The sequence below is a fragment of the Meles meles genome, chromosome 8 (genome assembly GCF_922984935.1).
Source record: "Meles meles chromosome 8, mMelMel3.1 paternal haplotype, whole genome shotgun sequence".
Classification (NCBI taxonomy): domain Eukaryota; kingdom Metazoa; phylum Chordata; class Mammalia; order Carnivora; family Mustelidae; genus Meles; species Meles meles.
Window position 1 is genome coordinate 95435378 of NC_060073.1, and position 24164 is coordinate 95459541.

General features: G+C 47.0%; 1 protein-coding gene across 3 annotated transcripts in view; it reads right to left on the reverse strand.

The window, feature by feature from the left end:
* Nucleotides 1-24164, reverse strand: part of FLI1 (Fli-1 proto-oncogene, ETS transcription factor) — a 124093-nt gene that overhangs the window by 15576 nt on the left and 84353 nt on the right. For all 3 annotated transcript variants that reach the window (XM_046016364.1, XM_046016365.1, XM_046016366.1), the window contains 2 exons: nt 23556-23759; nt 14764-14829 (listed from right to left, as the gene is read on the reverse strand). In XM_046016364.1, coding sequence (XP_045872320.1) covers nt 14764-14829; nt 23556-23759 — 270 coding nt within the window. The remainder of the gene's footprint in view (nt 1-14763; nt 14830-23555; nt 23760-24164) is intronic.

Consider the following 24164-nt stretch of genomic DNA (forward strand, 5'->3'; position numbering starts at 1 on the left):
ATCTAATTGGAGCACAGACTTGACCAGTCTAATGGTGTGAGAACAGAGCTCTCCTTAGCACCATATTTTCTCGAGAGGAATGACCAGCCGGCTCACCCTACATTGATCTGAAAGTCCTCCTGGAAAGTCGATTGCCCTTTTATTAGCTCTTTCTTCAGTGAGAATTACTTGAAGTTGGAAGACAACAAAATAAGTGAAAAAAACCCGACAGTATCTTTTTGGCTTTTTGGGGTGAGGACAGTAGAGGTTAGATGAGTCTGGTCTAGTAAAGGGTTCCCCAGTTTCTGCAGACTTAGAATCAAGCTAATTGGCAATCCTGAGGTCTTCCCCTCACACTGATTTAGGGTTGCCATTCAGATGTTGAGAACTTAAAATCTCAACACTGCCATGATCTGCCTGTTGAGCTGCATCAGAAATGCAGGAAAGGGCGATTCTCTGGGGTCAGTGTGGGAAGAATGGACAGGTCAGGTCATCATGAAGGAATACTCCATCTTTGTGGCCTGGTAGGTAAGCATGAAATGCTTCCATTCCTGAGTCCTGCATCCACACGACAAAAACAGAGCATTTTTAAAGAAAAAGAACCACCAATTCTTGGTAGGTGGAATGCGATCTCACTTATATAACAGAATCAGAGGCTTCTTTTCAGACTGGAAGAGACCTCAGACATTATCTAAACCAGACATGCAAATTAGCACAGGCCTGGAGGCCCAGAGCCTGAGAGAAAGCATATGTGGCCATATAAGAATTTTAATAGAAATTGAAAGTATGACTCATAGCATAAAAACTGCCATTCTCTAAACTCCTCTAGGATATTGGGCAGGGCTGATAATTATTTTATAGGCAGGCCAAAGACTTTTTAAGCTCAAAGATTTTTCAAAATTACACCAAGAATGATTTTCATCTCTTTGGAAGAGTGATACCCAAATTTTACCAAGCATAATATGGTTGTTTGTGGTGTTCGTAAGGGTGCCTAAAGATTTTCATTAGAAGGAATTCCGTAAGTTCTCTTTAATCTCTTCCAAGCAGGGAAACAGCTCATTGCAACGGGAAGAATTCAGGATTGGGGTTCAGAACTCCTTGATTTGCTTCCCGTCTCTGCTGGTTACCAGCGGCATGAATTAAGGCAAGTGACTTAATCTGTCTGAATCTCAGTTAATCTATCTGGAAAAGGTAGGTACCTGGGTGGGGGAAGGGATGATTCTTCTAAATTTAAGAGTTTGGAAAACCAAATGACTCCTTTAATGCCCACAGGGTTCTACTGATGAGAAATGAGATCATGTATGTGAAAATGCTTTATATACTCCAAAGTGTCCTATAGAATTATAGCTGTTCCCTTGTTCCCGTTTAATTCATTGGAAATAGGAAGTTAATCTTTCTTGTGTCCACCAAAGCCAATTTCTTTTGGTTCTTTCTTTTAGTGAAGCAGAAGGATTGGGGAGATATTTAATTAAATTTTCAAAGACTAAAATTTTTTTCCCCAGTGAATCCATCAACCGTCAGTGGTTATTCACAGATATCTACAGGGCTGGGAAAAAGAGGACGCAGGATGAAACTCACAATTAAAGACTATGAGGTAACCTTGTAATTAGGTCATTAGGTTCATAGATAGCTTGTGAATGTGGTGGGGCTTTGAGAAGAGATTGTCGTCTTCGCGAGTAATGAAGAAATATCTTAAAGGCAGGACTTGAATTGGTTTTTTAAAGGTATGTTAAATTTTGTTAGACAAAATAAGAATCCCTCTTAATCACCACTTTTTCTTTAGAGTATGGCTGACATGCGAATTTGAATTTTATCAAAGAGGCATGTTTAAATTTTTTCTTGAGGGGCACCTGGGTGGCTCAGTTGTTAAGCATCTGCCTTCCGCTCAGGTCATGATCCCAGGGTCCTGGGATCGAGCCCCACATTGGGCTTCCTGCTCAGCAGGAAGCCTGCTTCTCCCTCTCCCACTCCCCCTGCTTGTGTTCCCTTTCTCTCCATGTCTCTGTCTGTAAAATAAATAAATAAAATCTTTAAAAAAAATTTTTTTCTTGATCCTCCCAGGTGGGAGCTCACAGATCCCTGAGATGAGAGAGGAAAAGCCCACATGAGTCCTGGTGAGTGTTTTTAACTACAGTATTTCTACCTCAAAGACTTGATGTTCTTCAAAAGGATAACTCATGAGAAATAAGTACTTTATTTTCTTAGATAGGGACTTCTCTAAAAAAAGCAAGTTGTTAACATTTATAAAAAGAACCTGGTTAAAGTTTTTATATTAAAATAACAAATGATACTATCAATGCCTTGGTTTCTCACCAAACCTCTACACCTTTATCTGGAAGGAGAGAAGCTTCTCTCTCTTTCTCCAGATAGAGGGATAAATAGATAATATAGATCGATAGATAGATAGATGATAGAATCTGGTTTATAAGTATGAGACTAAGCAAGCTTCTTTCAAATACTTTCCAGTATTTGGAAATACCGGAACTATCACCCCCTCAAACAACCTCCCTGTATGATTCCCCTATTGGTATATTTTGCAAAAAAATGCATTTGGAACATTGTGTGTTGAGGTGGCCACCAACAGATCCCCTGGAGTCCTTGTGGACCTAGGATTTTCTTTCCCAAGTACTTTGGGACCTCACTACTCAAAATAGCCCAAAGAGGTCACTTCTAGCTTCTATTACAAACCAAGACCACATGGCAACAGAAATGGAGTTACATCAACCCAGGCCAATTTCACTTTGAGTCTTAGCTCTGTTATCTGGAATGGGATGAAATGTCTGAGTCAAAGTGAAATTTGGTAGAGATGAGAGGCCTGAAATAGTAATAGTCAAGAATCTGGAGATGAACTGGAAATTCAGAACTCAAATGGCCCACTTAGTAAGTGTGAAACGCTACTGGGAAACTAGCATTAAGAGTGGTGAGAGCTCCACCCCACCCCTCCCCCCAGCTCTGTCATGAGAGGGCCAGAGGGGTGGATCGGTGTCTGGCTGAAGGATTGGAAGGGTGCTGTCGAGGTCAAGTGGCCTCCAAATACCTTTCCCACAGCCTTGCCCCATTCCCCACCTCCCACCTCCTAGGCTTACTTAAAGCCATTTTCTCCTATTAAAATGCCGCAGAGCTCATCCATTCATTGTCATCATCAAGAATGTTGCAGGACAAGCTGGTGCCTAGCGGGTTCTGGATTTCTCCAGGAGCACCTCAGAGCATAACATAATAATAAACATAAAGACGTAAAGACAAAAGACATGCCCAAGGAGGGCAGGAAGGCCAAAGTTGGGGGAACATGTAAGCAGCCAGGAATAGGACTAGGGGCCTGAATGTCTTCCCTCACAGGGACAGGATGAGACCAACACTGTGGTGGCAGAAAGGGTGACCATGCTGAGCAAGGAAGGCACATTTCTTCTCCTTTCAGTATTCAAATAAAGCTCTGGCTCTCAAGGGTGGGGGTGGTGTCCGGGGACAAGAAGTCAGAAACATTGGAAGGCACTTATTCTAAGAATGCAAATCTCAACTCTGACTTCCTCATGGGCTCCTTCGTCCAGCACGGGCACACAGGCTTGGAGGAGGCTGTGGGCTCCTGTGTGGTCTGGGGTGGCTGGAGCATCCTGGCGTGCATCTTCAAAACCCTCACAGGCAATTCTGCCTCTTTCTTTCTCCTCCTTGAGCACTGTGGGTCCATGAAGCTTACAGAGGCAATGAGCTTACCCGTTGCAACGTGAGGGACACTTCACAACTAGCTTGTGGATAGCTATCCACCCTCATTGTAAAAATTAAGTTTTCAAAACAGAGGAGCATAGGGGAAGGGAAGGAAAGATAAAAGAAGACAAAATCAGAGAGGGAGACAAACCATAAGAGACTCTTAACCACAGGACACAAACTGAGGATTGCTGGGGGGAAGGGGAGTGGAGGATGGGTCACTGGGGCATGGGCATTAAGGAGGGCACGTGATGTCATGAGCACTGGGTGTTACATGCAACTGATGAATCACTGAACTCTACCTCTGAAACTAATAATACTCTACGTGCTAACTAACTGAATTTAAATTTTAAAAAAGATAAATTCGGACAAACCATAAGTGACTCTTAATCTCACAAAACAAACTGAGGGTTGCTGGGGGGAGGGGGGTGGGGAGAGGGTGGTGGGGTTATGGACATTGGGGAGGGTATGTGCTATGGTGAGTGCTGTGATGTGTGTAAACCTGGCAATTCAGAGACCTGTACCCCTGGGGATAAAAATACATTATATGTTTATAAAAAAATAAGAAATAAATAAATAATTTTAAAGAAAAGACAAATTAAAAAAAAATTAAGTTTACTGCAATCCTCATTGATTGACAGAGTGTTACTCAATATAACTCCACTTCTAAATCTCTTCTTTTTTCCCTTTATTCTTTTAAGTGTCTTACGGAACACAGAAGAACGGGTAATGTCATGTAAACGGTAAGGCACGATAATGAAGAGGTCGACCGTGAAACTACCTCACATGTTTCTGGAAACACAAACGCTGAGTACATCCAGTCAGGTCCCTGATTTTGTCGGACCTTAGCCGGAATCGATGAGTCTCCTCACGTCCTCTCAGCAGCTAGGTCACATCAGCTGCCTGGAAGAAGTGGGCCCTTCCGTGGACTAGACGAAGCAACTGTGGACACTTGTCCCCGGCTGGCGGGTGGTACCTGCTGGGCTCCCTACCAGTTTTGTGATGTGGGGCTAGTCTCTCTGTGCCCCAGTTTTCTCAGATGTGAAGTGAGAAATAACAACAGTGCCAACTAAATAAGGTTACTATGAGGTGTAAATGGGAAGCAAATAGAAAGTTCTTGGCGTGTGTCAGCTCTCAGTAAGGAACGGGAGGTTGAAGTGAGCAGGAGGCTCATTTCCCCTGCAATATTACCTTTCCTTGGCTTCGTGCTCCTCTGCTCTCTTTGCAAGGGAACATATAACCAGAGGACCCAGCTCTGAAGGGCCCCCAAGGTGAGTCTGAGTTGATAAAAAATGGGCCAAAAGGGTGAAGGGGAGCTATCATCTCGTGACTGGACTCTGCTTCCAGTAAGTTCTTCCCTTTCCTCACAGCTTCCAAGGATTCGCCGTGGGGTCAAGCACAGGGGAAATGAGAAGCAAGGTAGAAAGAAAAGGCAAGTTCCATGCCCACTCTGCAGCAGATGAAGCCAAAATATCGCTCTCATATTGGGAAACACCACAAACCGTTAGCTGAACGGTAAGCTCTTGGAGAATAATTTGAGGCACTTTGCCTATAATTCTCACCCATCGACCCAGTGGCCTGGTCGGAGACCCAGTCCCCACCTCCGAAATGTTCCAAGTCTTGCAAGAGAAAAGACTACTATGACAGAATCTGTTGAGAGCTAAATTGGGAAAACAGTGGGTACAAGCAAAGCACTGTGGGAATAAGGCGATGATCATACTGAGGAGATGTCCTCTGACCCAGGCCTCAAGGGGCAAGACATATTTCTTCATTAAATATTCAAATACAGCATGGCGGGTGTGGGGTTCTGGGAAGATTTCAGAATGTGAATTTCTAGGACACAGGCTGCACTGGGGGTGAGACAGGGGAGAAAGGGTGTATGCCACTGGGCAAGGCTGTCACATCCCTGCACCCCGAAGCAGACTAGACTGTTCTGGAACTTGTGTCTGTGGATCCTGCCTAGTGGAACCTGGACAGCTTGCACACACACACACACACACGTAAAGGCTAACTTTTGCCTCACAATCCCACTGTGGTGTGGTGGCAAAGTCAACTGATCAGAGTAAGTGGGGGAGACAAGACTGAGAAGCACCCGCGTGGAACTCTAGACGGTCATCCTAGTCATGTGTGTCTGCCCCAGGAACCCCGGGAGGCTCATGGTTGACACCACGCACTTCTGAACTCTCTCCTGCAGGGAGATGTCTGGTGGTCGCTTTCTTTAAAATAATCAATCAATCAAACAAACACAGAAACCGAGGAGCATGATCATGGGAAGGTATCTTTGCTTCACTGCATTTAAAAGAATATCCTCAAAGGAATAAAACATACACAATTTGAATTATTCCTGAGACAGAGAAACTCCTTCAAATAAGGGAATGCAGTCCTTAACCACAACTAAAGGACAGAAAGAAATGTCCCAACAAAATTCCCTGTACCTTCCTCCCACAAAGCAAGGGCACAATACTGAAAGTCACTGGCCTCGTTATTCTGGAACAAATTTACACTTGTCTTAGGAAACAGGCTAAGTGTTTCCAATAATTTAGAGAAAGCATGTCGTAGTCGCTGTGTGTAACCCACACATGTGTGATAACAGTACACGGAGCACACCCACGGAAAAAAATAACAGCGCTTTTACTTAAGAGAAAGGAAGGATAATGGTTACTTAGAAAGTGTCCCAGACAAGCTGTCAAATTGAATTCAGAGAGCTGGAGTCTGACTCCGGGACAGGGCTGGCTGGCTAAATTCCCTTGGGATTGGGGTTTCCTGCCTGCTACAGTTTGGAGACAACCATTCTTTGTTTCCCAGCTCACTCGCTCACTCTCTTTCAATCTCTCTCTGCTGAACACACACACACACACACATACATACACACACAAAAACATACAGCTCTCCAAAGAGGGTCAGATCGAAAGCAGACAAAACATTAACTCTGGAATTTCAAAGAAAAACAGTTAAAAAAAATAATAAAATGGAGAGAGCGAGCTACTGTCTATTCTAGAATCATAAATCTTGCCTTTGGACTAGAGAAACAGTGCTCTCTCTCTCTCTCTCTCTCTCTCACACACACACACACACACACACACACACACACACACACACACACATTCAGCAATCACCCCAGCTTTGCTAAAAATGGATTAGGGGTATTTCATCATAAAGAAAAAACATAGAATGACAAAGTTCTTAACAGGCCCTCCTGTGAGGCCTTAATACCCTCAAATTTTTAAGTGTATGTTAGTTGACACAGACAGAGCCTGAGGAACCATATAACCTGCTACATAAGAGAGGTCTTTACTCCCTAAAAATAACAGGAGATTACCTCACAGTATGACAGGCCTTTTCCTATGGGTACACATGTTCCCGACCCATCCCCCGTGCGCTACCCTATACAGGGCCTGCCCACGCCAAACACCACGCTCATCCTCCCTTCCTGAGACCACTCAGGATGCTGCCCAAAGCCCACCATCCCCCAAATGCTGAACTCGAACCCATGTCACCCTCACACACCACGCATCGCCTTAGGAATATATAATCTGAACCCATCTCTGCTTTTTTCCCCATCAAAACAAAGTTTCTCAAGGCAGCTTTGAAATTATGGAAAATTCTGGAAGCATAGAAAAGCAGAGTGAAAAGTCTACGGAACCCCGGGGGGCCCTTTATCCTGCTTTAACAAGAATGGACTCGTGGCCAGTCTGATTTCAGCTCCACTCCCACTTACTCCCCCTCTCCAGCCCCCATTAATTTGAAGTAAATTCCGGGCTCTGGGTTCCTTCGCGGAGCTTCCTGGCCCACAGGGAGACACATGTAAGCCACCAAGAGGCCACACAGGGCTTCCCACCCACCATAACCCTGTCATACGCTAAGGCCTTGGTGCTTCCCCAAGCCATGCTCATATCCCCCAGAGAAGCTCACCTGGGCCCCAACCCCCAATCCCAGCCTGAACCCATCTGGTCCCTGGCACCGCAGCACCCACACATACACGACAGAACCAGTCGCATTGACCAGCGTCTTTGGGGTCGACTCTTTCCCCCTTGTCTCCGTATCTACTCCCAGGACTGCTATGATGCATATTTCCAGAGGCCTCCCATCTTTTGTTCCAACCTCTAAAACTCCATCATAAAGTACACCCCCAATAGGATGTAAATGCAGGGGGAATGGCACGATTTTGTGTTATCTACTCACCCATACTCCAGTATACAGTATTTAAGGACTTACTGGCCTTATCTGTAGTGTCTCTGATTCTTAGCCCCTTGACGGTAGATGCTGGTTGGACACCATATTTCTGGGGCTCAGCCTCGGGTCCCAAACATGGTAGGTTCTTAATAAATGAAGACGTGATCAAATAGGGTAGAGGAAGGCATGAATCACGGAATTTTGGTCCATTCCTACGGTCCTGAGTCACTTCAAACTCTGCCACTCGCCACTCTGTCCCTGTGTGGTCTTGGCTGGACCCAGTCTTCTCTGGCCTCACATCTCTTCTGCCCCATGAAAGTGGGGCGGGGGGGGGGGTGCAGGGTACACAGTGTTAGCATTGAACTATTTTTCATCTCTCCATTACTCTCAGAGAACTTCTTGGATGTAGCATGTATTTTTCCGGTTGATTATATGCAATTTCATTTTATTCTTTAAGAGGTCCACGTGCATCTCCTTAATAAGATTTTAAGCAGCTTGGCTGTCTCATTGATGGTATCACCATGCCATATGATAAGGTGCTTCTCAGCCCTTTGCACAGTGTCAGCAAACGGTCAACCCTCAAAACTATTCTAATTCTTTTGCAATAATAATACTGATTACTATAATTCATGGAGCACTTACTGGTATGTCAGATACCATGCTAAGTGATTGGTGAGTACTGTCCCAGCCCTGATGGGGGACTAAAATGGTCCTCACTTTTATACACGGGGAAACTAATGCATCAAAAGTAAGTGCCTTATCCAGGGTCATACATAAGTATATATGTATAAGTATAAGTATGTATAAGTATAAGTATGTATGTATAAGTATGTACAAGCATGTATGTATAAGTATAAGGGTATAAGTGACTTATACACGGGGAAACTAATGCATCAAAATAAGTGACTTATCCAGGGACTGAGTCCAGAGCTTGAGTTTCTAATCAAGATGTGTGATAATGTTAAAATAAGAGATGAATACTTGCCTTGGGTAAATTTGGAGCACTAATCAAATAATTTAATTAGTTTAAATTTAAAATACTGAACTAAATAATGCCGAGAGGAGGATGTGAGAAACGGCGTAGTGGGAAGAAAGAACCCAGAGACCTAAGTGTGAGCCCCGCTCTGCCCAGGAACCTGGGGGACTTCTCAGGAAGCCTGTAATCTCTCTGGGCCTTGTTTTCATTATCTACAGAATGGGAATAATAATAATACCAGCCCTGCTGCCTCCCGGGGATGTTGTGAGGCGCATATGAGATAATGGGTGTGCAAATGCTGGGTGAACAATGAATGGCTACAGAAAGGGGCCGTTGCTATGTGTGTATGTGTTGGTGGGGGGGGCACTGCCATCTGGAAATCCCCTTGACAGAAGCCGGGCTCTTGTTAGCGTGATCTTCAGTGCCAGTTAGGCGTTTCTCGACAAAGGACGTGGAAAGGTAGTTGTTCCCTCCCTCCCTCCCCTACTTAGCAAGCAGACAGACTTTTTCTCCATTAGCCATGGCAACTACTGGAGAGGGCTACCCGTGCTCAGGTTTTGCATTCAGCAGCAGGTTCGGAAAGACTTCCCGGACGGGGCAAGCAGCTCAGTGCTGCACGGGCCCCTGGCAGGTTTATGAGTTCTAGGAGTTCATAAGCAAGGAACTCAATATCCTCTGATGTATGGAGAGTCCAAGGTATTTAAACAGATCCAGGGTGAGGAGCTAAGGAAATGAGGGTTAGGCATGCAAAGCAGCTCCCAAGCAGAGATAGGCGGATTATTGCATCCTGATTTTCCAGCGGAGAACACTGGAGGCCCTAAGGTGTACCCCGAAATCAAGGTGGTGCTCTGACCTGCAACCCCAAACACACTCCAACCTCAGCATGGAGGGCAGGGAGAACAGGTTTGGAGAGTCACTGGTCCTGTTTCCAGGACTCACATGCACTTGGAAAGGCCACGTACCTTCCAGACTCTCAGTGTCTTCGCTAGAAAATAGAGGTACCAGGGCTCCTGGGTGGCGCAGCTGGTTGGGCGCCTAACTCTTGATTTTGGTTCAGGTCAGGATCGCAGGGTCATGGGATTGAGCCTGGGGTCAGGCTCTGGGTGGGACTTGGAGCCCCGCTGGGATTCTCTCTCTCTCCTCCTGCCCCTCCCAAAATAAATACCACATCTACTATTTAGATACATATAACGAGAGCATATAAGTGAGGGATTTCTGAGATGTGAAGAGAGGTGCTAACACAAAATTGTCAAAATCAACGATAATTACAAGATCATCAATGATGATGGAAAGAACAAGTCATGATCACATGGTTTCTCCGCTCAACCCAGACCTTCATTAGTGAACCAACAAGTCCTGTTCCTCCTCCACTAGGGGTCAGGAAAAGTCAAGATCAACCACCCAGTGTATCTCTAAGAAAACCTGGGGTTGCTCTGAGCTGGGTCTCCTTTTCCTCCCTCTAGTTTGTGTCTACACTGTAGCAGAGGGTTTCTCGATTTTAGCTGCAGGTTATGACAGTAACCTGGAGAGCTTCAAAAAAAATTCCCAATGTCTATGTGTCACTCCTAGCCATTCTGAACTAATGGGTCCTGTCTGGGGCTTGGGCATCCGTGTTTAAAAAAATTTTTTTAAGATTTTCTTTATTTGACAGAGAGAGAGAGCGCACGCGTGCACAAGCAGGGGGAGAAGGAGAAACAGGCTCCTTGCTGAGCAGAGAGCCTGATGCGGGGCTCGATTCCAGGACCTCGAGATCATGACCTGAGCCGAAGGCAGACATCTAACCGACTGAGCCACCCAGATGCCCCTTAATTTTTTTTTAATTTAAATGCTCATTTTTCTTTTTATTGTGATAAAACATCCCTAACAGAACTGACCATTTTGACTATTTCTTGGTGTGCATTTCAGTGGCATTAAGGACATTCACTGGGTAACCCCCACCATCAGAACTTTTTCATCTTTCCAAACTGAAATGGCATCCATTCAATGACAGCTGCCCCCCCGTCCCTGCTCCCAGGTCCAGTAACCACCATTCTATGCTCCGTCTCAAAGGATCTGCCCACTCGAGATGCCTTGTGGGCACCAGTAGCCTTAAAAAGCTCCCCAAGTGATTCTCTGTGGGGTACAGACCAGAAGGTAGTGCCAAGCAGGGGATGCATATGAATTCATCCTTGGGAACGGAGAATGGTACAGGGCATGGATGGAGAGGAGAGTGGGAAAATTGTGGGGTCAGGGCCAAACAATGGGAAACATTTCAAATCTCTGCTGAGACAACCTTTAGGCCGGATATTGTCTGCATGGCCCTCCAGCGAAAAGGGTTGAGCTGTAGGTGTCAGGGAGACCATCGGGAGCCAGGAAATTTCAAACCCTACAACCTGGGTTTGAGTCTTTGCTACACTATTGTCTAGCTGTGTGCTCTTCAGTGAATGGCTTAATATTGCTGAATCTCACTTTATCTGCAAACTGGAGAGGGTCTTAGCTACGTCTCAGGGACTCTGCCAGGTCAGAAGCAGAGACAGAGCACGTGAAAGGGTCTCTAGTATTACAAAATCCTATCTAGACCACAGCTGTGACTCCTGTTATAATGGGTAACCGTTGCTTCCATCCTACTGTACTTTTTAAACTGCATTAGCCTTGATAAGTAAAGGTCAAGAGAGCACCACTGTTTTAACTGGGGCCAATGTGTGACTATTGAATAATTGATTTAAAGGGGCTTAAAGACCGTTATAAATTAATTTCTAAAATCAAGTCTTACTTCCTGGGCACAAATAACCCTTTGAGAAGGCAATCATTTTCAAGAGACAAGCTGAAAGGGTGATTATGCCATTTTAAAGCCAAAAGGCATTCTAATTTGGTAAGTGAATTGAAGAAGCACTAAGAGACATCATCTCCTCAACTTCTTTCCTTTGTGCTTGATGCCAGCACCTGCCTTTTGTGAAGCACAACACACAAACGCACAACACACACACACACACAGCTCTGGGGCTCCTGTCCTCTGGGTTTGTTTGGGGGCTACGCGTGTGTCTTATTCAAACAAGATGGAGCCAAGGTTAAAGTGGGGTTTCTCATTATTTTTCCATTTCATATTTTAAGTCATGAAGATAGCTATTAGAGAAAAAGCGTGCACGTGTGAGAGAGAAAGAGAAAGAGAGAGGGAGAGAGGGGGGATCTGGGGAGCAGGGTGAAAGGGAAGGAGAGAAGCCTGATTAGCTTTGTCTTGCTAATGCACTTTGTTTTGTGGATGATAGGCCTTTCAGACAGATTGGGACCACCTCACGAGGCAGGGAGGCAACACAGAAGCAAGACAGCTCGAGTGGAAAGCTTTACTGGGGACAAAAGATGCACCTGCAAAGCACAGACTTAATGGTCTCTAGAGGCCAGAGCCGATGTTGGGAGATAAATGCCCGGCACCACCTGAATGAGGTCCTGGCAGTGTGCGTTTGCCTGGATACTACAGTTCATTTATTTCTGAGGGTGCTTGCCCAGGAAGAGCGAGCTATTCCTGCAATCAGCCTGAATAAGCCCGGTGGCATTACAAACGCTCAGCCGCCCGTACACAAAAGGGCCAAGGGAAGCAAAGGGAGTGTGGTAGGTGCAAGCGAGAGGCTGAAAGCTAAGGCCCCTGGAGGGGTAATGAGTTGCTTATCAACGCAGCTCAATTCAGTCCTGCTTCTAATTGAAAATCTGTATTTTAAGCCCAATACCAGGTATTCTCTCATTGGCTCTGTCCCCGAGCCTCGCTGGTTGCCAGCAGGCGTTAGCTTGTAGAACTAAAGGAACTTTGAAGGATCCCCCTTCCTTCACCTTTCCTCCCCTTCCCTTCCCCCTGTCCTTCCTTTCCTCTCGCCCCCTTCCTTCTAAGAACTGGAGGCCTGTCTGCAAATGAAATGAACTTAAGTACACCAGATCCAAACAGAGGGGCCCTGAATGAAGGCAGAGCTCTCAGCTATGGCTCTAGACCTCTCTTTAGAAGCCAAGAGCCCAGGAGTCAGGGCTTGACTCCTCCTGATTTAGTTCAGTCCTTTTATTCGACAGGAAACAAAGATTTAGGGCATGAAGCGATTTCCCCAAATGAACCCAAACGTGCCTGGACCTCCAGTCTAATATCTGTCACTATAATACCTTCCCTCCATAGTAGACATCTGCAACACGACGTTAAACAGGTCAGCAAGTAAAATGAGGCTCAGACTGTAGAATGAGTCAATACAACTTTCGTTTTTCATGGCAAAATCCAAAAAATCTGATTTGGAAAGGAAAACAGTAACATAAAAAGGACTGCCCATGGGATGGACAGGGGGCGGGGAAGAGGAAACAAAGGAAACCGCAAAAGTTTAAAAGCAGATTCCCTGTGTCGCATATTCTTTCCCCCACATTTTCTGGTCATCGTCTGATTAGAAATTGCTAACAGTGAACACAAAGTCCTATGTGATCTCAGTGTGGCCATAACCCATGAGCATTCTCAATCAAATGGTCTCTAAGCCTCTTCCCTTAGAAGAGCTTTAAGTTTCTCCGAAAGGTTATGCTCTACCCCAGGGCACCTGTATAGAGAACTTCTGCCCCCATTCATTCTCTATGAGAGCAAATGGATATTGAAGAAAAAGTGGTGAAGTCGTAAAGGAAGCCAAGGAAGGAAGATCGCATGCTTGCTGTACTCCAGTTCATTCTTTAAGCCTCCACTCAAAATTCTCCAGGGAGATATAGATATTTTTTAAAATTTTATATATATATATGTGCATATAATATGCATATACGCATATAATATAAATATATATGCATATATATATTTTTTTTGTTTTTTGCCTTGGGCAGACTTTTTTTCAGGTAACATTTTTTCTCCCTTAAGCCAGGTACCATGTTATTTATTCATTTGTTTAAATGTCTGGACTCTAACACAGTATGTGGAGCAGGAAATCCCCACAATGTTCTGTAAATAAGATGCTGAGAAATGCCATTATAATCAAATCCTCACTAGCAGAAAATCATTTGTTGAGGTTTTCTGTCCGTTTCAAGCAAACCAAACCAACTAGACCAAATCCCCAAATCACTACTTTAAAAATGAATTGGCATTGCTAAAATTTGTTGGGGGGGGGACCCTTAAAATGTGGCATTGCACGAATCCTTAAAAAAAAAAAACAAAAACAAAAATCCCTATTTCATTATCTTCAACGGAGGAAAGCCCTGACTTCTTGCTCTGAAAGGGAGTGGTGCTCTGAGAGGAACCCCTTTTTTATCCCATGGTGTCACAACTTCAAGTCCTATCTTTGATATTATTATAAGATATTTTAAAACCTCGCCCTATTTTTGCAGCTCTTTGGCTTCTTGCCTTGTATGCTAGAAAAAAACAAGAGATTTGGTACTTGAAAATGAGCAAAGGGAAACCTCAAGAAAATGAGTTGGGAGGCCAGAAAGGGGAACCTGGGTGGGGGGCACTACCACTCACATGTCAGTTGCGGGAAGAACTGTCAACTACAGACTTCAACAGATGAGTCAATGACCTACCACAGCAGAAGAATCTCCAGCAGGAAAGAATCATCAATTACAGGCCCCAACAGGGAAAGATGTACCTTGCATCTCTCCTGTAAGAAATCCGCTACCCCTGCATCTCAGCCAATGAGACAGTCCTTATCTAGAGCTCTTACTTTCTCCAATGGACTTCCGTTCAAAACGTCTCCTCCCAACTTCCTCCACTTTCTCCATAAAATAACGCTTCCCTCCTTTGTCTGCTGGGCTTACCTAGGGTTTTGCCATAACTTGTTTATCCAGAATTCCTATTCTTTGCTATTCCCAAATAAACCCAATTTTTTTTTCTGGTAAAATAACCACCAGTTCTATTTTTAAGGTTAATGGAGCACAGATTTGGGGCTGCCCACACGAGACTTAACAGCACGGAATGGTGCCAAGCCTGGTTCTGAAGAAAATCCGCGAGAGAACTGACTCACCTTCTTTGACACTCAGTCGTGAGGATTGGTCTGTGTGGGAGGTTGTGTTATAGGCCAACAGTGAACCTGCAAGGCAAAGCAGAAGACGGTGGTAACAAGACGTTCTTCTGAGATCAAGAGTAGAAGGAGGGATGAGAAGGGATCGGGGAGGGGAATGGGTAAGGGCTAGGGAAGAGGGAGAGATGGCTCCTTGAGAGAGTTACTGGAATCTGTTTTGGGTGAAATGTACTGGATTCCTGAAGTTCCCATCAGAGTAAGTTAGGACAGAACACTTCCAGGCGGGACCCGCACAGCCCTCCCCAGGAGCCATGTTTATGATTCCGAAGAGTTCTTGGGTGTCCATGCCATGTTGCGGCAGGAGCACAGGACAGAGTTTCTCGCTGTGTGGCTGTGGGTAGGTCTAGATTTGGATTTCTTCAGCACAAAGATGAAGGAGTTAAACTATAGCCGGAGTTGGCAAGCTTTTCTTATAAAGACCAGATAGTAAATATTTTAGGCTTTGCGGGTTAAATACAGTCTCTGTTGCACATTCTTTTTTGTTTTTGTTTTGTTTTGTCCATGCGCCAGAGTTGGCCAGATTTGGGCAGATTTGGCCTGCAGTTCGTAGTTTTACCACACCCTGGAGGAGAAGCTGCGAGATTCCTGCCTGCTAGGATATCCTGTGGGTTTATGCACAGGTCCTTTCGCTGGTGGGGTGAAGTGCTTGGATATTACTCGTTGACGGTGGAGGGGAGTGTGTTGGCCGTTGGGAAGGGGGTAGTGGTGACGGGAGTTCCAGCAGCCACTCTTGCCTTCCCCTGCGAATGTCTAAGAGAATACAGCTGAACGTGAGGCATGGTACGTGGAATTTTCTGTAGTCCCAGAGGGCTGCAGTCTCTTAAAATTAAACCTGAATGTATAACTACTCACACCAGGCCCTAGTCTAGGAATTTTCAGGGATGATAGTTTTTTTTTTGCTGCTGCATATAAAAACTCCCCCTTGCCCCTAAAACTAAGCTGGTTCCTTAATTTCAAAAGAATTCAGGAATTTCATGTTACAAAATGGAGGCATTTTTGCAATTCTCCCTGAAATTCTCGTGGGGGAAACTCTGCAGGGCTTTCAAAAAACCGGGGCTGGAATATGCTTTTACAGAGGCCGCGATAAGCCTGCCAGAGGTGTTTGAGGCTGGGGAAGTCTTTGAAAATTTTCCCTTCTCTGTGCAGACGGGTGGCTTTGGGTGCCAGGGCTGAGGACAGGGGATGGGCTGTCAGACGCTCCTATTTTTAGTCTCCAGTCATGGCAGGGAGGCCGGCGCGGAGCTGCCGCCTCACCCAGCTGTGGGCGTTTGGTTGTGTGCCTCAGAGAAAACGTGTTCCTTCCAGGCGAGACAACAGGGGAGAGAATTTTGTAAGAATCCCCCAATTGCCTAGCTTCTGGCTTGGGCAACTGTTGCTGCTGGCCCCGGAAAGGGCTCCAAACAGAAAAGAGGAGAAGTGGAGGTCATACTGAGACCACGGTACGCCAAAGCGTGGTCACACGCACACTGCTTTAGAGACGAGACAGTCACGGGCGTCTGGTATCTCAGTCTGTGAGATCTGTCTTCAGCTCAGGTCATGGTCCCAGGGTCCTGGGATGGGGCCCCACATCAGGCTCCCTGCTCAGCGGGGAGCCTGCTTCTCCCTCTCCCTCCACCCTGCTCCTATGAGCTCTCCCTCTCTCTCTCAAATAGATAAAATCTAAAAACAAAAAACAAAAACAAAAACAAAATCTCCAAAACATAAATAAGGCAGTCACGTACATGGACTATCCTGCGAACCAGATGCATTTGGTTAGTCCATTCTCAAAATATCAAGGACCCAGATGCCTGGGTGGCTCAGTCGGTTAGGCGTCTGCCTTCGGCTTGGGTCATGATCCTGGGGTCCTTGGATGGAGTCCCACCTTAAGCTCCTTGCTTGGCGGGGAGCCTGCTTCTCCCTCTACCTGCTCTGCCTGTATGTAGCTCCCCCTGCTTCTGCTCTCTCTCTCTCTGGCAAATAAATAAAATCTTCAAAAATAAAATAAAATAAAAAGGACCCAGCGAGGCTGGGAGGACCTCATTTCATTATAGTTGTTATGCAAATGAGAGTCGAAAGTTGGACCTGCCTCTTATTACTTACTAGCTTTGTGACCTCCATGGATTTACCTAATCTCGCTAAGCCACAGGCTCCTTATACATAAAACGGGCTAATAATAACATCCATTTAACACGGTTGTTGCGAAGATTGAATAAAATAATATGTGTCAAGTGCTCAAAAAAGATCTTGGTCGGTAGTGAGTGTTCAGTAAATGCTAGCTGTTATCATTACTATTTTTACATCCCTTCTCCCACAGACACCACAATGACATACAATAAACCCTTCATAAAAGGGCTTGCTGAACGTTCGTTGTGTCCTCTGGACCTGACTTATGAATGGGTTCTGCTGCAATAAGAAATAATCCTCCATGACTGGAAGGAGGTTAAGAAAGAGAACCAAACGTTCCAAGGGAACAGAAAAAAAAAAGTCTCAGGAGTAAGACCAAGAATGTCTGCCTGTCTGTCCCTGACATTCTCTCCCTCAGGCTGAAACCTCACGGCTGGAGCAAATAAAGAAAAATGATGGTCTCCGAAGAGCAAACTGCCTGAGTCATTATTGCAGATTTAGCTGAGAGCACGAAGCTTAGATAAACCACATTTATTAAATTTTCCCCTCGCTGAAAGTTCTTCTTTGGGCACATACAAATTCCACAGGAAACTCCCAGAAAGCCAAGAGAAAGGGTCGTTTGACCCCTGCAAAGCTTGCATGAAATACATATTTCATGGTAACCTAGGAAAAGGATTTTGCCCTGAAGACCGTTCTTGGTTCAAGTTTCACTCCTGGAAGGAGGGGCTGGTTAAGGGCATCTGGCCTCCTTCCCAAGGGACCAACATCCCCTTCTCTGCTCCGATTTTTATTTGACAAGTTCTTCAGCCTACAGAGGATGGCACAGCACACACACTTTCCTTTTTCTTTCTCTTTCTTTTTTTCTTTTTTAAAGATTTTCTTTATTGATTTCACAGAGAGAGAGAGATCACAAGTAAGCAGAGAGGCAGGCAGAGAGAGGGAAGCAGGCTCCCTGCTGAGCAGAGAGCCCGATGTGGGGCTTGATCCCAGGACCCTGAGACCATGACCTGAGACCATAACCTGGGAGGAAGGCAGAGGCTTAACCCACTGAGCCACTCAGGAGCCCCAAGCACACACACTTTCCTTACGGGAACTTGTTCTGATATGAAGAGGTCCTTCCTGGAGCCTTGCCTCCAGCTCAGTGGTTTTGGATTTTTTTTTTTTTTTTTTTTTCTCCTGCTTTCAGGCTCTTTCTCTGCAGGGCTAATGTGAGCTCCTAATCTTTCCTGACACCATCCTGTCCGAGCGAACAGGCTGTGATAGGCGGAGGGACGCCAACACTCCTGCAGGCAGGAAGCACCAGACACTTTATAACTATTCTCTCACTTAATCCTTACACGAGCCCTGTGAAGCCGGGATCACGTGCGTCTCCTCTTACAGACGAGAACATCAGCCTTCAGAGAAGTCAGGTAATTTGCTCAGGGTCACACAGCCAGAAAGCCCAGGAACAGGATTCCCATTCTGGTCTATCTACAAAACTGTTCTCCATCCGACAGACCCCGCTGTTCTCAGGCTAAATCTCAGAAACATGAAACTCACCTACGGTGTTGGTTTCCTCTGGGGAGGAAGGAGGAGAGGTGACAGAGAAAGGGTACCTGAGGGCTTCTGATCTCTTCCTTGACCTTGACCTGGGGGTGCTCACACAAGTGAGTGGATTCCCTTTGCGCTAGTTCCTTGGGTTATGCATTTATGATTCTTGCTTGACTCTGCAGACTTCCGTTAAAATGTGCATATATTTGCCTATTTACTGTTATTAATGCATGCACACCGGCATATCCCCATATATATCTCACTGCTAATTCGGGGCCCCAAAAAGAGGTCCCTGAGAATGGAGTGCTCCCCCTCAAAACTGAAAGCATAAGGAAAAAATCATTTTCCATTTTGGAGTCCATCCGTCACTGGATATTATATTAGGGAACTGAAAGAAGATGGAAATGAACAGAGTGAAGCGTTGCAGGTGTGAGGTAGAGCCCCAACAATGGGGCTTTCTTCAGCATTCCGGTCCCCCAGCCCAAAGTGCTCTTCATCTGGGACACCTGGAGCAGGGGAGACAAGGGTCTGGCCACCGGCCTCCGGGGCCAAAGCCTTTGTCTCCTGCCCACCCGCCTGCTGACTGTGGCTCTCCCTGTCTCTGGGCTGCAGGGCAGGGCAGGGTGGGAGGAGGGAGCACGGAACTCGGGCTCTGTGTTCCAACCACAGGCTGCGCTGACTATAGAGTCCATGGGAAATCTGGCCTTTTGTTGTGCCTGAATCCTGTTTTCTTTTACCGGTCAGACCCTGGCCTGGAAGGGATAATACTTCACCAGCTTAATTGCCCGGACCCATCACCTTTGCCCAGCCCTCAGAGGCTGCTGGACGGAATGCCACAGAGCATGAAATGTGTTTTCCATTAAGTTTAAATTAAAAATGGGAATCCAGATAGATACCTTTCTGCAGTCTCCCTGTCACACAATCTGTTTCTTCCTCCAGTGTGCCACAGTTGAAAAACACAGAGTCTTAGCCTTAATGGGTCAGACTCTGAAACACCTACGGAGCATGACTTTTATAAAAGCAAAAAAAAGACTCCTTTTCCTTCTCCTTCCTCTGGCCACCCAAGCCCAGGACCTTCTGGACTCCCAGAAACCCCAAACTCCCCCAACCCCAGGGGCCCTGAGCCTGAACTGCCAATCGGACTGCTGTTACTTCCTCTGGGGTCCGGCCCCACCGTGCCTTGTGACGGCCCAATCTCACTTCCCTCAGCCCTCCGTCGGTAAATACGGCCCCTGCCAATCGGGGTGTGCCCAACAGAGATACTGGCCGGCCGCCGGTCAGGTCCAGGGTGTGGGGCGGCGCCGGGAAGAGAGAAGGACCGGGTTAGTGTGGTGATAGGCTTGGCTTTAATCTGCCTCATTCCAGGAGGCCATGGGGAAGTTTCGGAAAGCATTTATCTCTTGGTACAAATGAAAACAGAAAATGCTGTGGGGAAAGTGGCCTGGCCCTCCACAGGAAAGCCCCAGGGGTGAGAAGGGAGCGAGGCTCACGGTGTCTCTTGGGACCTCTCACTGCTGAGCACAAGGCTGTGGGCCCTGATGCAGAATGGGACTTAGGAGGCCTGGGTCTTAGCTACCAGGATGCCCTCCGCTGGCTGTATGCCTTTGCACCAATTTCTGAAGCCCTCCAGACCTCAGTTGCTTTGGCTTTAAAATGGGGTTTAGAGACGGTTGTCCACGTGGTGTCCACAAGGGGGCGTCCTGCCCACGTGCAGTGAAAGGCACCTGGGGAGATGCACACCTGAGCCCTGGTGTCCCTAGGAGACTCCAGAATCATTCCAAGTACTACAGGCATCCTCCCCGGACCCGCCTCACCATCCTCCCATTCCCAGCGTGGGTGAAGTTACAGAGGACGGGTGTAGGGGACGGCCACTCTCTCTGGGGCCGCTGAAAAGCCAAGGTAGGGAGAATAAGCCCCTCCAAGGAGGCCAGAAAAATCCTAGCATGTCAGGCCATCAGACAGGGCACAGGGGGCACCTGGGGCATTGCTATCTCTTCTCCACCCTGGAAAATAACATTTTAAAATGTAAGTTTGCTATTTAACATTTAAAGGTAGAGCTTGCCTCCCAGACAAGCCCAATCAATACTCAAGCGCCCTTGGTGAAAGTGTGAATTGGATGCCCGAGCTTCTTATCCTACGAGGTTTCCTTTTTCCTGTTGAAGTCCAGAAAGACCAGATACTTTGGAGTGATGAGAGGCCTCCCATGTTCTTCTGTTGACTCTCCCTAGCCCCACCGTACACCGCCCCCCGAGCTGTGCCGAGGAGCTGAGTTCTTTTCCTCTCACCTCCTGCCAGAGTGGACATGTTTGAACCCCAATCCCCTCCTCGGCATAAGGACAGATGACAAAGCACAAGGAATGACCACCCCGTGCCCCTGCCTCAACTCAGCTGCCCCAGCCTCTGTCCCCAAAGCATGGGACTCCCCGCTTCAGCACAAAACCTCTGTTGGAAGTAAGTCTCCAAAAACAGTAAAGTGTTCGAAGGCAGGGAGTTCCCGTCCTGAGAACAGCTGGTCCCCAGGCACACGGCCTCCTCACAGGGGTCTCAGCTGGCCAGACTTCGCCCAACACAGGATCCCAGAGGCTACCACGCGAAGCTAGACACCGGTTGAAAATCATTTTACGTCTAGGTTCCTCAAAAGGCCTTTAGACTATTACAATACTATTCTGGGGCACCTTTCTTCTCGAACCTTCTCACAGGATTTTAATTTTTACCTCCGCAGGCAAACTTCTATCAGCCCGACCACTTTCTATTTAGCTGTTTCATTCAACATTGTATCAAATACGTACTTTGTTCCATCTCCTCTCCAGCCTGGAAACTGCTCCACTAATAAGCTCCTTTCTGGACACTTCTTACTTTCATTGCTTGGGGACCTCTTCCTCAATATCTACAAATATTTTTTAAAAGAAAGAAGGAAAGCCGCAGCAACGCACACCCTTTCTTGCCCTGTTAGCTGTACTCCAAAATACCAAGCCTCTGACCTCCACTGCTTCATGACCTGCTCACTCCTTTGCCCCCTATTTACCTGTGCCCCTCCGTCATGGTTACCAGCCCCCCCACCTTATCAAATGACTAGGCCTTTGGGGCGAGTGCTGGTCTGGCTTCAGGGTCCGTGGCTTGGGCTCCTCTGTAGCAGGAAATCCTAGTGGGGATTTGGATGGTTAATGAACCTGCCAGAAAGCAGGCCTGGGGAGTCACATGGCCTGAATGGGCTTTCCCCCACATCAAGTCAGAATGTGCTCAAACGTCCTCCCAACAAAGCTATCTGACATGGAACCCCAAATTACTGGTCCCTTAAAGTGTCGGGACATGCCATCCCTGTTGCTGCTGTCCCTCTCCTCTCGCACAAAGGAAGTAGAGGGGCCAGTGATTGCTGCAGCACCGCCTTCTGATGCCCGAAGAAGCAGAAAGGTAGGCTTCACGAGCGTTCTTGCTTCGCGGGTCTCTGCTTCTCAGTCCCGCTTCTGTCTCTCAGTCCCACCCGCTGCCGTGCCAGGCTAGCATCATGGCCGGTCTGTGCAAAGCAACTTCTTAAAAAAATTCCATGAGCGCTTGAAAGCTGAGAAACACAGATCATTAGAAAACGTTAAGTCTCCAAAGCTCAGGAAAAACTGGGTAGAGAATCGCCCCCTTTTCCGAACTTGTTGTTTCTTGGGCTGACCTCATGTTGCAGCAAGACTCAGACATGAGGTAACTGGTCTGCTGTTAACATATATGGCATCACCCACACTCTCTCACTGGTTACCAGACGCCTCAGAGGTGACCAGAGAGCCCGGAGGTACCGGTGGAAACTTCCAAATGCATTTTGAAAATTTTTAAATTTTAAAGGCAGCGTGTGTTGCTCCCATGTCGTGCACTGTTGTAGAAGGAGGCGAGGATTACAGGGAGGGTGAGTCTGAAGACCCACCAGATGACTGCGAGCAAACGCAGAACTAATGAACCCAGAGCCCCGGAGACCAGGAAAGCAGCAGACACCCGTAGGCAGTATCCAAAGATCTCAGCTTGGAAAGGGCTTAAAAATCATCAAGCTCCTTCGCTCCAAAGCTTAACTCCTGCAAGATGCCTGATAGCCTGGGCTAAGGAAAGCAGACACTGTACCCCGAGGTTGCCCGTCCCTCTCTGCTCAGGGCTGTTACAAAGCTCCCTTCTAGACAGAGCCCACCCACATCTGTTTTCAGCTCCCTGATCTCAGTACCATCTTTTCTGGCCGCAGACAAATCCTTCAATACCTGGGGTCATTGATAGACTACGGGGCCTGGATTTCTGGGGAAGCGTTAGGGCGAAGATTACTAGCATGCCTGAACAAATTCTGTTCCTATCTCTGTGTAGGTTTAAGACCAAATGAAATTCATATGAAATTGATGGGAGCTTGATGCCGGAGAAATCTCATACTGGATACATTTTTTGAGTGAGGACATGCTTTCTTTCATAAAATTCTTTCCGAAGCTCTTTTCTTTCTCCCTGTGCCAGGAGAAAGGGTCCCAGAGACCCGTGTGCACCCAGAGCCTCTCCTGTGCTCTCAGTTTGGCTAACAAGGGTGTGTAGCGAGCAGCCGGCAAAGGTTGGGTTCGGGTCTGCCAGAGTGACCCTAAGGATAAGAGGAAGTTACTGTGTAAATTTTCAAAACCTTAAATCCTAAATCCATGGATCTGGAGTTTACTGGAGGAATTTAAATCATTGTGCAGGAAAATCCCAGCCAGGATATCCATCTATTTATAATTACAGGGCAAGGCAGTTTCTGGAAAGGGGTTCTCATGGAAACAGTGTGACTATACTCTGGCAGACCCCACTGGGTCACAGCTCCATAGTTTTTCTCCATTCCTTACTGTGCTTCCCTTGATACTGCAGGACTGGGTCAGCCCCCTTGAAGGGTCTGTAAGAACCAAGGTGACTTCCTCAACTTCACAGGCGCTGACCTGGGGCTCCTGCTCCAGCAGCATGCTGCCCAGCCAGCGGGGCAGGGAGGGCAGACACAGACCAGTTTCCTGGTCCTGGATTGGCTGCATGGGAAGTCAGTCTTCATTTAAGGGCGGGCCTTGCAGAGTTCTGCCAGCCATGGGACTTGGGACTCCGCCCCGCCCAGACAGAGACAGGACACTTACTTTCCCTGAGATAACTGAGATGTGACAGCAGCACTTCGGTGTTGTAGAGGGAGGTGGCTCGGAGGAAGTCCTCCTTGTTCATTTTACACAGTTCCTTGCCATCCATGTTTTGGAAAAAGGATGTGTCGATCTCCATCAAGCCATACTCCTTTATCGCCCACTCCAGCCACTGCCGCACGTGCTCCTGAGTCCACAGCGTGGGGTCTGCAGGGGAGATGACCTGTTAACAAGGTCTGGGCCGGCCAAGACCCCCTTCCATTCACCAAGGCTGAGTAGATCCTCCCTTATCCCAGCCCCTCCCTCTCTTCGCCCTCCTCCTCCCCCCCTGCACCCCTCTCCGGCTCCCTCTCCCGCTGTGTCCTCCACTGGGAAAGTGGGTTCCCTCCCAGATGGTTCCCTCCTAGAACTCCCATCTGGCTCTCCACATCTGGCACTGCCTGAACCACTTAGCCCTTGGGGGAGGTTGTTAGATGTCTCCCGAGGCATCCCAACAGAACATTCTCTTTATAGTTTTTGGAGGACAATTAAAACCTTTGCCTGAGCAATGGTGGCATCAAAATGAAAGTACACACAGCCCCAAGGACCCAGGGACCAAAGTCTCTGGAAAGG